The sequence below is a fragment of the Phyllostomus discolor genome, chromosome 2 (assembly GCF_004126475.2).
Source record: "Phyllostomus discolor isolate MPI-MPIP mPhyDis1 chromosome 2, mPhyDis1.pri.v3, whole genome shotgun sequence".
NCBI classification, from domain to species: domain Eukaryota; kingdom Metazoa; phylum Chordata; class Mammalia; order Chiroptera; family Phyllostomidae; genus Phyllostomus; species Phyllostomus discolor.
In genome coordinates, this window is record NC_040904.2 from 205,243,902 (window position 1) to 205,259,729 (window position 15,828).

General features: G+C 35.7%; 1 protein-coding gene across 4 annotated transcripts in view; it reads right to left on the bottom strand.

The window, feature by feature from the left end:
* CRY1 (cryptochrome circadian regulator 1) overlaps positions 1-15,828 on the bottom strand; it is a 58,270-nt gene that overhangs the window by 8,361 nt on the left and 34,081 nt on the right. For all 4 annotated transcript variants that reach the window (XM_028532558.2, XM_036019525.1, XM_028532559.2 and 1 more), the window contains exons 3-8: positions 6,199-6,341; positions 3,102-3,286; positions 2,617-2,705; positions 1,919-2,059; positions 1,526-1,837; positions 224-375 (exon numbers count right to left, since the gene is read on the bottom strand). In XM_028532558.2, the coding sequence (XP_028388359.1) occupies positions 224-375; positions 1,526-1,837; positions 1,919-2,059; positions 2,617-2,705; positions 3,102-3,286; positions 6,199-6,341 (1,022 nt within the window). The remainder of the gene's footprint in view (positions 1-223; positions 376-1,525; positions 1,838-1,918; positions 2,060-2,616; positions 2,706-3,101; positions 3,287-6,198; positions 6,342-15,828) is intronic.

The window sequence follows — 15,828 nt, forward strand, 5'->3', positions numbered from 1 at the left end:
GGAGAAAATTATTAATAAAATGAACTATACGCAAATTGTAATAAACTATTTATTTATTAGCAATGAAAGACCAAAATCAAGTCAACAGCACTTAAATGACTTGTTTACCGTTCTCATCTCTGCTGACCATCCTGAGTGGCGTATACTTTAAATGTTGCTTAAATATGAAAAGCTCTTCCTGGATTAGTTATTTCAAACTGAAAAATAATCACCCTCGATTTACCTTATGTAGTCTCCATTGGGATCTGTCCTCCTACCAAAACCAACAGGGCAATAGCAGTGAAAAAACTGTTGAAAAAAGGAACTACAAGACAGCCACATCCAACTTCCAGCATTTATGCTCCAATCTGCATCAAGCAATAATTCTTCAAATACCTTCAGAAATAACAGTAACGAGTTAGTTTACACACAAAATTCTCAAAGCAAGCATTTTCCAGGTCTCTGCAGACTGAAAGTTAAGACAAAGAAAACCTAGCACAGAACTGCAAAATTAAACATTCTAAAGTTAGCTTCCTTGTCTAGGTTTTGTTCTATAATAAGTTATTTCAGGTAAAAAAAAATCAGTTATGTAAGTGGATTTCTGAATAGAATTTACCTTTATAACCTTTGCAGTGTTATGTGGGAGGAGGGTAAAAAAATTATTCAAGTCACTGATTTAAAAGGAACATGAGGAGATCAAAAAATGGAAGAAAAACAAAGGAGTAAACACTTTCAAGAAAGCAAAAGAGCTTCCAAACAAGTCACCAACAGAATCTTAGAAGTTTGGTGCACTGGCCAAATAAAGGGAACATCCAAACATAAATGACCTTTGAAAATGCACTGGCTTTACAGAGTTTAAGTCTGGGATTTCTTAATCTAAAAGGAAAACAGAATTAAAATATTTACTGATTTCTAAGATAAATTCATGAAGTGTGTGCTACACATCTACCTCATGTCCAGCGCTGTGGATGATACAGAGATCATGTGTAACAGATGCAAAAAAAGCTCAGGATCAGAAACGGTCCTTGGAGAGGGGAAATTTGTGATATAGGTAAGAAGGCAAGACATGTGCATAAGCACAAGACGGGGCCACAAAGTGCAGTATGCTTCACTTTACGCAACAGAAGTGTTACTAAAAAGCTGTGTTGTTGAAGTGAGGTAAAATGGTATATATTTTAAAATTTATACCATAAATTCATTATTTCTAAGAACTCTTGGGTGAATCCTTTCTGTGACAGAAAAGATCACCTAAATGTATGTTGATGCAATTAAGCCCACGGTGTTCAATCTTACGCTTCCCTTGATGGCTAGGCTGGTTTAGCTGCATGAATGACTTGAGATTAACTGAATCAGTTTCTGCCATATCTCCTGTCTGATTACACCCTTCTGTCTCCAGGAGTGTGATGGTATTCAGGGAATTAAATGCTTTGTCCACTGAAAAACTAGACTATAAACAAATCTACGTGATAGACAACTTCTAAAAAATGTTTTACTGAGGTATCAAGTCCTTTAAAATAAGACCATGCTAATTATTTAGAACACTTGCCTTCATTCCTTCTTCCCAACTAATCCACAGGTCACCGCGTGTCAGGAAGCAAGCAACAGCGTGTCTGGCCAGGTGGTGAATCCAGCCCTCCTGACGCAGCTGCGTCATGATGGCATCAATCCAAGGAAAACCTGTCCGGCCTTCTGCCCATTTTGCTAAAGCCTCAGGATTCTTATCCCAAGGAATCTGAACACAGATGGGGTTCCCTTCCATTTTATCAAAGCGTGGATTATTTGTTGCTGCTGTATAGAAAAATTCTCGCCATAGTAGTTGCCCATAAAGGGAAAGGGGAGGGGAACTGTTCTTTTTTACCTAAGATTAAAAAGCAAAGAAGTCGTATAAGCAATTTTTTAAAAAATATTTTGAAAAATAAAATCCAGTTTCAGTTAATACCTTCTTGTAGAGATCTGTTAGTTTGAAGTAAAACAGCCGACAAGACAAACAACCAAATCGGAGGTAAGGACTGAGTCCGGTAGGGCTGGCAAGCAGGGAATTCGCATTCATCCGAGGTCTTTCAAAGTTTGCCACCCAGGCCTGAAAACATACAGAGAGAGTTATGCTAACTTTTCCACTTTTAAATTAGATTTAAATTTTTAAAAACTATTACATAGTTCTTGGGTAATAACATCTTATTACTCCAGACACAAATGATGTGTTTTAATAAAAAATAAGAAAGGATAAAAGTGAGCATTTTCTTTGTGTTTCAGCCATCCTCATGTAGCACATATTCATGTGAAAAATTGCCCTCAAATTCCTAACACAAAGCTGACAGCACCATCCCCGTCTCTTTGCCACTGACATAAAGGTGAAACAGAACTCTATCCTAGCTTCAAAGTTATGGCTATCAGATACCAACTTATAGAAGAAGAATAGAAGAGGTAGTGTTGGCAATAGCTAAAAAGGAAATAATCAGAAGAGGAGGAAAATACTATTTAAATGAAGAGACAGCTGTTAATTTTCAAATAGGTTTGTGCTATTTTAAGTTTCTCTAAATTCTTCTTTTCAACAGCCTATTTTTTGTTTTTAAAAAAGAGTGAAATTATTTTTAAAATGCCAACTTGGAAATATGAACATGATCTATATTATCATACTTTTCTTTCCAAATGCCTTTCCAAACGTGTAAGTGCTTCCGTTTCTCCGCCTGGCCACACTGCAGAGGGTAAACCATCCGTATCAAAACCTAAAATAAAAAATACATAAATACATTTAAAAAATATCATTCTTCTCGAGTATACATAATTTTTATTTAGCCACAATAATTACAAGAAAAATTACTTTGCAAAAAATCATGATGGTAGCATCAAAATGAATTGATGACCCTGGATTCTCATATATGAAAGACATAACATGTTCTCTCTTCTTTAAAATGTATACTTTCAGGTGACAGCAGAAAGATTACATTATTTTACAACACATAAATAAAGCACAGATTTACCACTTCTTAGTTTGAGTTTCTTCTACTTTCTTCTCCTAGCTTCCTTACTCTGTTAGTGCAAAATACATGTCAATTCAGAAGTGAGATTTCCTGAGTGATTTATTAGCTCTTAAGTGTCACCTTTCTACCATTTACACCCACCTAGTTCTTCCAGTGAGGGGACTCCGTATTTTTCATCGTGGTCATCAGACAGAGGAGTCGTGCACTTTTCTATCACTTCCGAAGTAATCGTCTCTACCGGTATCTCTAGCGGTTCCATTTTGCTGATGAGAGTCTGGAATCTTTTATACGTAAGAGGTGGTTGTCCACCATTGAGTTCTATGATCCTATTACAAAAGTTAGTAAAATCAAGTTAGTATAAGAAAAGACAATATATTTTGGTTGATAAGCTCTGAAAAGGCTTAAAAATCATAAAGTAAATAAAATTACTTAAGACTTCTAGTAGAATGACCAGGAAACTTGTTAAAAAAAATGGTTAATGAATCTAAAAATCATTTTCTAGACATCTGTTAGGTATCAAAAACTATACAAAACATTTAAGATAAAGGGCATTAAGCACCTCCGAGTGAAAAAAACAAGTGGCTAAATTAGTCTGACGGCAGTAACACAAAAATATGGAAATGTAAAAATATAACTCAGCTCCAAGAGTCTCTGCATTTCTCCAAGGAGGACATACCGAGGGCCCAGAGATACATGAAAGGATGCTCAGCATCGCTAGCCATCAGAGAGATGCAAATTAAAGCCACAATGAGATACTACTCCACACTGGTCAGAATGGCCATCATAAACAAATCAACAAACAAGTGCTGGTGAGGCTGTGGAGAAAAGGGAACCCTAGTGCACTGTTGGCGGGAATGCAGACTGGGGCAGCCACTGTGGGAAACAGTATGGAATCTCCTCAGAAACCTAAAAATGGAATTGCCTTTTGGCCTGGCAATTCCACTGCTGGATTATACTCTAATAATCCTGAAACACCAATTCAAAAGAACTGATGCACCCCAATGTTCACAGCAGCACAATTTACAAGAGCCAAGTGCTGGAAACAGCCTGAGTGGCCCATCAGTCAATGAGTGGATCAAAAATTATGGCACATTTACACAATGGAATACTATGCAGCAGAAAGAAAGAAGGAGCTCCTACCCTTTGTGACAGACAACATGGATGGAACTGGAGAGCATTATGCTAAGCGAAATAAGCCAGGTGGTGAAAGACAAATACCACCTTTAAGTGGAACCTAATCAACAAAACAAACAAGCAAGCAAAACAGAACCAGAGACACAGAAATAAAGAACAAACTAACAGTGACCAGAGGGGAGGGGCAAGGGATGGGGGATAGTGGGGGGAAGAAGGGGAAGGGTCAAGTCAAGGAACATGTATAAAGGACCCAAGGACAAAGACAATGGGGGTGGGGGGACTGAATGTGGGAGGTGGAGGGTGAGTAGGGCAGGGGACAGTAATGAGGGAAAAATGGCTGTAACTGTAACTGAACAACAGTTTTAAAAAAACCCTAAGAAATGCCAAAAAAAAAGAGAAACAAGTCTTATTAATTAGGATTCTATATTACTGCAGTGATAACCACTTGATGTTTTCTACTGTGCTCACGCTTTTGTTAAAAATGTTGGCATATGTATTTCATATACATATCTTACGTATCTTATGTACATACTTATGTTTACTTCTGATCACTAATTGCTTCAATCAAGTTGTAGTAAAGGAAAGATTAGCATTTGCCAATGGTAGTTTGAATTAAGACACTTTGGGTATAACAAATTATTGTTTTTCATTATGGCCATTTGCTTAATATTTAGCCTTAAAAAAGAATTATTGGCAAAATCCAACTCCATCATTTTATAGTCAGGAGCTAAAGCCTACCAAGAGAGCTAAATAAATAAGTCAACGTCACATAGCGAATGAATGGCAATTAAGGTTTTTCTTAATCCAAATACTGTACATTTTTCATTATGACACCTATATTATGTATCAATTACACATATAAGAAATAATCACCATAAAGACTAGACTCTCTGATTTTAGTAATTTTGCTTTGGTGTAATACTTTGAGTTTATACATAGGGTCATAATGAAATTTGTCAACTATAATAATACTGCAATGACACTACTGCTAACTATATAACAAACAAAATAAAAGCCTTGGAAAAGTGTTTTCTGTATGTTACATTGTTTTACAATGGATTATATGTGGTTAATATTCATATCCAATGCAATAAATAATACAATTTTTTGCGTAATACTGAGTCTTCCATGTAGAAGCAACTGCGTTTATCCTGTTTTGCCTCCTTCTTGCTATCAACTCGAAGTTAAGAAAACTGGTAAACTAAACTAGAAGACAAGTTTACTACAGGATATATGACTTCTGGTTTAATATCAAATAAGACCCTTGCTGAATCAAACCACCATTTTGTCATGTTACTTACAATTGGCTTTATTAACTTGATAAAATGTATAAGAAACTTAAAAAGTAAAATAACTTAAAAGGAACATAAATTATGAGAATTCAGCACTTACAAGTACAACAGTAGACTAAAAGGTTCATAAGTTAACAAATCTTTTGAACCTTCAAAATTCACAGCATACAATACTTCCTAAATTTAAACTTGACCACAGACTCTTTGTTGGGCAAAGCATCATTAAGGATTGGTATTTCAAGAAATAAACTTTGAAAAATGTAGTACTATGCCATTGTTCAGAGGACTACACCTATGCAAAGTAATATTTCATACAATTTGCATCTGGATTTAAAATCTAGATTGACAAGATATACACAGATGACGTAAAGTAAGTTAAAAAAATCATACAAAATAAAGCAAGGCAGTTTATGCCTATGTATCATATAAACAATAAAATTAATATTGCTAAGAGCCCAGAAAGGGGAGACCAACAATAGGCTGAGTTGGAACAGTCAAGAAGAGTTTTTATATTCTTAGTTTTGAAACTAAAATTCTGAGTATTTTAATCTTGTGCACTATGTCTGTAAGTTTGGCACCTGTCACTGGGTAAGTAAAAATCACAGCTGTTATGGTAAGGGTTTAATATATATTTATTTAATTCTCCCACAACTCTATTATGTATATGTTATTTCCATTTTACAAACCTATGTCCCAAAGGTTAAAACTTATTAGTCTATGTACTTACTACTGCTGAACTGTACATTTAAAAATGCTTAAGGTGAAAAATATTATGTGCACTTTACTAAATAAAAACAAGAAAAAATACTTACTTGTCTAGGTCATACAATGTATGTGAAATTCGTACAATTACTTCTACTCCAGCTTCCGTAGCCAGTTTCTTAATAGCTGCATCTCGTTCCTTTCCGAAGGGCTCAGAATCATACTCAATTGAAAGCTTAGTAATGTTCCATTCCTAAGATAAGACAGAAGGGGCAAAGTGTACACAAATTTTAAAAATAGTTTTTCTGTAATAATAATGAAGGCTGAAAAAAATTGAAAAGCTCATGATTTCCATATCAAATAATTATACTCACATCAAACTTTAAATATGCAGCAAGAAAATGTACAATTTATAGATTAAAAATATATAAATAAGAAATGTACATTCCCTAGATATCAAAAATTGTGCTAAACATAAGACAATCTAGCAATATGCTTAAAACCAGCTTCTTACACTAAATGTGTTTGTATAGTACTTTCCTTTTTCAAATAATTTATACTTACTTTATCTCATTTGTTCCTCAAAAGAACCCTTAGAGTTTGGCACTTTGATTGGTATCTCCATTTTGAAGATATGGGTGTTTTAAAAATTTAGGGACTTGCTCAAGTTCACAGAGTGCCAGAATGTCTGAATTTATGCTGGTGCCTCTAAGAATTGGTAGTTAATATGGTATAAGCTTTGCTGTTTTATTTCTGATTACCAAAAAATGTTAACTAGAAAATAATGGAGATAGTGATTATAATAGCAGCTATTTATTGAGTGTCAAGTGCTGTATTAATAAGTTCTGCACAGCTCCTTATAGTGATTTGCAATGAGGAGGCTGTGACTTCAGGAAATTAAGTTACTTCCTAGGGTGGATAGTAAAGTTTTTTACATTCTAAAATCTACTCTGATATATCTTACAAAGAAAAAAAAATTCGCCTGTAATTCTACCATTATTTAACTGACTATATAGTGACACACTGTAATTCTTCAAGCCTGTACAGATTAGACAAGGGCTGTCAGCAACAGTGGGCTCTGTTTGTTTTCTGTTTGGTAATTACTGTTATAAACCTTGCAGTGCAGATCTTTATGCATAAGTCTTAAAAATCTAGGGGCATTTGTACTATTTTTTCTAGAAATAATTCCTTGAAAAATATTTAATGGACACTATATGCACATTTACATGGACACTATATGCACATTTAAATATTTGATACACACTGTCACATTTTCCACCAGTTACACTGTACCAATTTACCCCCGCATCAGCAGTACACCGGTGTTTACTCCCCATACAGCTACAATCCTCACATACAATAGTGGCACCGCTAGTACATACACACAGTATACAAAGAAAAATAATATCTCATTTAAAATATTTTCCTTTCTTGAAAGTCTTGGAGAATTCCTACCAAGCTGTCAATAACTGCTCACTTTGAGGTATAGAATTTTGGAGTATAAGTAACGTAATTATTTTTATTTTACGCACTATTGCATTGTTCAGATTTGTTAATACAATCATGTACTGCTTTTGAAATTTAAAAATAAGATTAAAATAAGAACAGGAAATATTACATTTGTTTTATAGTAATACAGTATAGAGTAGTAGTCAAAAAACACAGGATCTAAAGTCCTGAGTTCAAAGACTGGCTTAACTATTTGTGCAAATTGCTCAACTCTCATAATCTGTTTGCTTATCTAAAACATGAGCACAATGTAAGTAAAATGTTTATAGAGTGCCTAGCACATAAGCCCGTGTAAGTGTTTGCTGCAGTAAAATAAAAAAAAAATGTTACTGGCTTGTTGAAAGATTAAATGCGATAATGCCTATAAATTGTTTAGGACATAGTAAGAAGAAGACCTCAATGAATAATAGCTATTATTAGCTATTATTATTACTAGGCATTTGTATATTTCTTCTTCTGCAAGTTGAAGTTTATGTTTGCTTGGTTTTCTATTGAAGTTAATTTTCCTCTTATGGATTTATAAGAGCTCTTTACATTATTTTTTATCCTCACCCTACGACATGCTCATTGGTGTTAGAAATAGGGGACAGGAGGGACAGAAACATCGATCAGTTGCCTCTCGTACAGGCCTGACCAGGACCAAACCTGCAGCCTAGGTATGTGCCCTGACTAGGAACTGAACCCCAGACCTTTTTGGTTTACAGGACGATGCTCCAACCAACAGAGCCACACTGGTCAGGGCAAGAGCTCCTTACATTTTAATGATAGCAACCTTTCTGTCATATATGTTACAAAAAATTTTTTTTCTAAATAGTAGTTTGCACTTTAATTCTATACATTTTTTTTACATTTTTTTATTGTTGCTCAGATACAGTTTTCTGCCGTTTCCCCCCACTTCTCCCCACCTCCCTCCCCTGTTCCCACCCCCCACCTTGCTATTGTCCATGTGTCCTTTATAATTAATTGTTCCTGTAAACCTTTCACCCTTTCCCCCCATTATCCCCTCTCCTCTCCCCTCTGGTCACTGTGAACCTGTTCTCAACTTCAATGTCTTTGGCTATACTTTGCTTGCTTGTTTGCTTTGTTGATAATTCTATAAATTTTTATTGACAAAAAGCTATTTAGTTTCTAGAAAGTAAATGTTAGAGTCAATAACTCTCCCCCACCTTTATCCTTTTTTGATAAAGGAAGGGAACATAAATCAGAGATCTAAGGCCAAAACAAAGACCACATTATCTGTAAAGTTGAATTGGACAAAAGATACTAGGTTTAAGGGCAGGTAAGCCTGTTAATATTTCACCCCCAAATTACACGGATTTGCCTGCCTAATGATAAGCAGCACCTTCCCCGCAGTGCGGGCTGCTCCTGTAACATTTATCACAGGGAAGAAGACAAGAGGATACGTGCTCTCTGCAGCTAGAGAGAAAAGGCACCATCTGAGCTATACTACACCACCTTTGCCCTTTCTGCTAACTCGACAGTGAGAGCATTCACTTCTTCCCTGGGGATACAACAGTGAACATCTCTCCACAAGAAAAAAATGAAAAGTCAGGGAAGAGAAAATTCCCCAAACATTAAATGTATTCATTCATATGCCAAATACTTACTACTGTAATTCTTATCGCAGCCCAGATACAACCTTCCCTTTCTCTAAAAGCAATACACATATCCTCAGATTTTTTTTAATACAAAAATTAAACCAATAGTAAGTAGAAGAGAAAACAAAGAATAAAGAGAGGAATGGAAATCAATGAAACAGACAGACAAATATAAGGAAAATAAAAGAGCAGTAACTTATTGTCCCTTGGCTCCAAGCCCACCCTTACTTGCCCTGCTTACACACAACGTTCCCTCTCAGGAAGAAGCTTCACAGAGGAACAGGGCCAGAAACGGTTCATAAGAACAGTCTGCTGGCTGGCAGAGAAACTTCACGTAGAGCTCGAGGAAACCTAACTGCAGCTGACCTGTAGGAGTGGTCTACCGGGTGGCAGAGAACTTTACCAGGGGACGAGGGCAGAGAACTTTACCAGGCTGGAGCTGATCTGTAAAAGGGGCCTATCGGGTGTCATTTGCTGTTCTCTTGCTATTCATTTTAATTTCATTCTATTGAAGTCAGAGAATATGTTCTACAAGATTTCAGTCTTCAGAAACTTATTGATACCTGTTTTATGGCTTAGTGTATGGTCTATCTTAGTGAATGTTTCATATGCACTAGAAAAGAATGTATATTCTGGAGTTCTTGGGCATAGTGTTCTACAAATATCAGTTATATCACACTGGTTGATAGTGTTTCAAATCATCTAGATCTTCATTAATTCTTGTATATTCTATCAATAACTGTGAGGTATAAAAATCACTAACTATGATTGTGAATTTATGTTTCTCCCCAGAATTTTATTAGTTTGAGATTCAAGTTTTTATGCTGTTTGTAGATAATATACATTTACGATGGTTTTATCTTTTTGAAGTGAGACTTCACTCTATATCTCTGGTAATTTTGTCTTAAATTCTACTTTCCTATGCCTACTGTTTGCAAGTACACTTTTTCTGTCTTTTATTTCGAACTATCTGTTTCTTCATATTTTTTAAGTGTTTCCTCTAATCAGCATATAGTTGGTTCTTGTGTATTCTTCATCCAGTCAAACTGCCTTTTAAATAAAGAGCTTAAAGTAGACCATTTACATTTAATATAACTACAGTTGGGCTTAAATTTACCATCTTGGTTAAGTTTCATTTTTGACTATCTCTTCTGTGTTCCCTATCTGACTTCATTTGAATGAGTCAAGTATTGTTAGTATTTCATTTTAAACTTCTCTGTTAACTTTTTAGAAATAGATACTTATATTTAGATCACAATATGCATTCTTATCACAGTCTATCTTCAAATCATATATTGCTAATGAATAATATAATGACATACATATGTATTCACACACATACAGACTATATAAACATATATAGTCGGTCAGGAAAAAGGCCAGCCATTGTTAATATAAGAGAATGGTTTGTGTGATGTAACCTGGCAGCCAAGGACAGTGGACTGGAATCCACTGTTGTCTGTGCTCATGGGTCATTCATACATGTTCTTTGACTAATCCCTTCCCCTTCTTTCCTCCATTCCTCCCTCCCCCGTTTCCTTTGGCAGCCGTCAGTCTGTTCCCTGTTTCCATGTCTCTGGTTCTGTTTTGCTCATTAGTTTATTTTGTTCATTAGATTCCTTATGAACACTCTTAGAAGTGAGATCATATGGTATTTGTCTTTCACCACATGGCCTATTTCACTTAGCATAATAGTCTTCAGTTCTATCCATGCTGTCCCAAAAGGTAGGGATTCCTTCCTCTTTCTTTCTGCTGCATATTATTCCACTGTGTAAATGTATCACAGTTTTTTAATCCATGCATCTACTGATGGGCACTTAGGCTGTTTCCAACACTTGGCTATTGTATGTAGTGCTACTATGAACATAGGGGTGGATAAGTTCTTTTGAATTGGTGTTTCAGGGTTCTTAGGGTATATTTCCAGCAGTAGAATCACTGAGTCAAAAGGCAGTTTCATTTTTAGTTTTTTGAGGAAATTCCATACTGTTTCCCACAGTGGCTGCACCAGTCTGCATTTCCCCAATAGTGCACTAGGGTTCCCTTTTCTCCACATCCTTGCCAGCACTTGTTCTTTGTTGGTTTATTAATAATAACCATTCTGGCAGGTGTGAGGTGATATCTCATTGTGGTTTTAATTTGCATCTGATGGCTAATGATGTTGCACATTTTTTCATATGTCTATGGGCCATCTGTGTGTTCTCCTTGGAGAAGTGTCTAGGTCCTCTGCCCATTTTTTTATGGACTTGTCTTCTGGTGTTGAGTTGTATAAATTCTTTATATAGTGTGGACATTAAACCCTTGTCAGATGCATCATTGGCAAATATACTCTCCCACATAGTTAGTTCCATTTTCATTTTGATGATGGTTTCTATATACATGCAGATTTTAAATTTGATATAGTCCCATTTATTTATTTTTTCTTTTATTTCCCTGACCCTGGGAGTTATGTCACCAAAAATGTTGCTGTGTGGGATATCTGAAATTGTACTGCCTATTTTTTCCACTAGGACTTTTATGATATCACAACTTATACTTAAGTTCTTTATCCATTTTGAGTTTATTCTGGTGTATGGTATAAGTTGGTAGTCTAGTTTCATTTTTTTGCATGTATCAGTCCAGGTCTCCCAACATAATTTATTAAAGAGGCTATTTTTACTCCACTGTATGCTAGTTCCTCTTTGTCAAATATTATTTGGCCATAGGGTCATAGGTTTATTTCTGGGCTCTCTATTCTGTTTTATTGGTCTCTGTGTCTGTTCTTATGCGAGTACCAGCCTGTTTTGTTTCCAGTGGCCCTGTAGTATAGTTTGATATCAGGTATTGTGATACCTCCAAGTTTGTTCTTTCTCAAGATTGCTGTGGTTATTCAGGGTCTTTCTTGGTTCCATATAAATATTTGAAGTATTTGTTCTAGATCTGTGAAATATGCCCTTGGTATTTTAATAGGGAGTGTGCTGAATCTACAGATTGCTTTGGGTAGTATGGACATTTTAATGATGTTAATTCTTTCAATTCAAGAATGGGGTATATACTTCCATTTATGTGTATCTTCCTCAGTTCCTTTCTTCAGTGTTCTATAGTTTTCCGAGTACATGTCTTTTACCTCCTTGGTTAAATTTATTTCCAGGTACTTTGTTGGGTTTTTTTTTTGCTGCTATAGTAAATGGGATTCTTTTTCTTAGTTTCTCCTTCTGATTGTTCATTGTTGGTGTACAAAAATGCCATCAATTTCTGAATATTGACTTTGTATCCTGCTACTTTGCCAAATTCCCTTATTAGGTCAAGTAGTTTTTTGGTATAGCCTACATGGTTTTCTGTGTATACCATCATGTTGTCTGCAAATAAGGACAGTTTCTTCCTTCTTTCCAATCTGGATGCCTTTTATTTCTTCTTTTTGTCTGATTGCTGTGGCTAGGACCTCCAGGACTATGTTGAATCAGAGTGGTGAAAGCGCACACCCTTGTCTTGTTCCTGATCTTAAGGGAACTGTGTTTAGCTCTTTCCCACTGAGTGTGATGCTGGCAGGAGGCTTTCATATATGTCCTTTATGCTCCCTCTGTTCCCCCTTTGCTGAGTGTTTTTGTCATAAACGGGCGCTGGATTTTATCAAATGCTTTTTCTGCACCTACTGATATGATTATGTGACTTTTGCCTTTCATTTTGTTTATGTGATATATCACATGTACTGATTTGTGAATATTATACCATCCTTGTATCCCTGGAATAAATCCCACTTGATTATGGTGTATGATCTTTTAAATGTATTGTTGGGTTCGGTTTGCTAGTATTTTGTTGAGAATTTTGGCATCTATGTTCATCAGAGATATTGGCCTGTAACTTTCTTTTTTGTTGTGTCTTTACCTGGTTTTGGGATCAGGATAATACTGGTCTCATAAAAAGAGTTTGAGAGTCTTCCCTCTTCTTGAATTTTTGGGAACACTTTGAGAAGGATAGGTGTTAGTTCCTCTTTGAATGTTTGGTAAAATTCGCCTGTGAAGTCGAATTTCACTCACTGTGCTCTAGCCATGCTGGCCTTCTTGCTGTTTCGAAACAAGGCAAGGCACACTTCCACATCAGGGCCTCTGTAACTGCTGTTCCCTCTGCCTGCAGTACTCCTCCCCTATGCTGAAGTTATCTTAGTAGTTTAAAACAAATGATTAACTCTCACAAGTCTGTCAGTTAACTAGATGGTTCTTTTGTTGGTTCCCACTGGCTCAATTGCGAACCTTGCAATCAGCTGGCAGTGTGGCTGCGTGGAGGAGGGACCTAAGATATCTCTCTTACCCATCTGAGACCTTGGTGCTAGCCATTGGATGGCCCTCTCTCTCTGCTCATGGTCTCTCATAATGTGATATTTTAACCCAGGTTTCCTTGCATGGTACAAGAAGTACTCCAAAAGGTCAAAGAGTCATTTGAGGTCTAGGATTTGAAACTCAGTGTCTTCTTTGGCACTTGATCAAAATGAGTTATAAGGCCAACCCAGGTTTAAGGCCATAAGAAAATAAACTCCACATTTTTATGGAACAAGCTGCAAAATTTTGTGGATTCAATATCACACCCCAGATATTTGCATGCCGCAGTCCCTTCATATGTTTGCTCAAATATCACTTTGTCAGTGACGCCATGATTCCATGTTAAGTAACTACCCTCCCCTCATCTTGGCACTTAAATATTCCACACTTTATTTTAGCACCTAATACCACCTGACATTGTATATTTACTTGTTTGTTTATTATTATCTCCTTTCCTATATAGTGTAAGTCCATGAAGGTAGAAACTTTTTCTGTTTGGTTCACTACTAGGTCCCTGGCACACTGAACACTGCCTTGTACATAGTAGGTACTCAATCAATATGTATTGAATTAATTATCTTACTCAAATGGTTAAAATAATAAAGAATCTGAAATAACTCAAAAAGGATAACAAATTTTACACATTTAAATGTTAGTGATTTCATATATTTTCCTTGGATTTATTCTGGGATTTTGAACAAAACATTTTATTAAGCTTCTGTATGTCCATCAATAAAGACTTTAGCCATGTCTGTTTCTTGGACACAATGAGGATGGTTTAAACCAACACTTGAAACTAGTCATGCATAAAAAGTTTCTGCAGGGCCTGGAATGTGCATGATCTTGGTAGCCTGCCAGCTTGGCATTAAATGTTTCCAGAAATGCAATATTTAACTGTGTAATAATAATATTATTATTATTTTACTTTTTACGTAAGATACCTATGATTAATCGTGTTATTTACCCAAGTTTTGCCAAGGCTAGTGCCTGTTAAATTTCTTTACCATTTCTTCGGTAGAATGTAAAAAAGTTTTTTTAAAAAGTCATCATGATAGGTTATATTAAATATGAATTTAACTGAGAAAAATTCTAGATTGAAAACACATAAGAAGACAACAGCTTATCAGACATATACATGTGTACAAAAATTCTCTGACCCCATTCCTAAACCCACTCAATATAAATGGAATAAAATGAGTGAATGTCACAGAGAGAAGATGCACACTAGTGGGACATCAATACTGGAAACACTGTCACCACCCCAATAAACTAAAGGCACTATTATTAGACCTAAACTATTTTTACTGCTAATGTGGGGAACAGGATTACTTACCTATTAAAAAGCTGACTCACTATGTTCTGTACTAGAATAATAAAACCTGAGGAAATAATGTAAATGAGTCAGCTAGTTACGGACAAAAGAATCCTTTCTCACAGAGAAGCTGGGGGTGTAAAGGTTAGGATAGGAAGGAGACCAACTTTCTACTTTATATTCTTTTGTGTTTCTTTTTTAAAGCACATATATGTAGTAGCCCTAAACAAAAAGTTTTTTTAAAAAAACCATACAATAGAAAAGAAATTAACTTCCTCTATGGCTCTGCAAGGAGCAAATAAATATGAAAGGAAGTGTTCATAAATAGCATTTTATACAGATTATACAGCCCAAGGAAAAATTAGAATAAAATAATTCACACTTCATGTGCATGTGCTTCATGTATCTGTATGCTACGGCTCACGTGGAAACCACTGCCTCTCTGCCCCACTGACAAGACAGGGCATCATCTAATTGCGGAAGACAGTGTGATCTAATAGTATGCTATTTTAGGCAGAAGAAAGCTCAAAACAAACACAAAAGACTTGCTGACTTAAGACAAGGTTTTTAAAAACAAGTAAAAGTTTTGTCATTTTTAAAGTGACTAAGTTCCTCTTAGGATTCATCTTACTTATACCACATGAATTTAGAGATAAGGTTCAAGCAATTACCCACAGTACTTTCTTACTCATGCACTGTCGATAAACTATTACCATTGTTTCTGATATGCTTTCTACTCAGATCTCGTCCAGGTACCTAAGTTAAATTCTGACTCTAAGCAGCTACAGTAGTGAACACATTTTAATGCAGTCAATTGTCACTAGCCAAAACTGTCGCATTAGTCAAAACCTAAACATTAAAGGTTTCTCTCATGCCAGTGAGAAAAGTCTAGGTAGTGCTGGTTTGACTCTCAGCATTAGAAACATTCTCATTCAGGGAAAGGAATTGTTCTCTTCTGCATTAGACAGAAATTTTGCTATTATAAAAATGTGATGAGTCAAACAGCTGCAAGAAAAAAAGAAGATATAC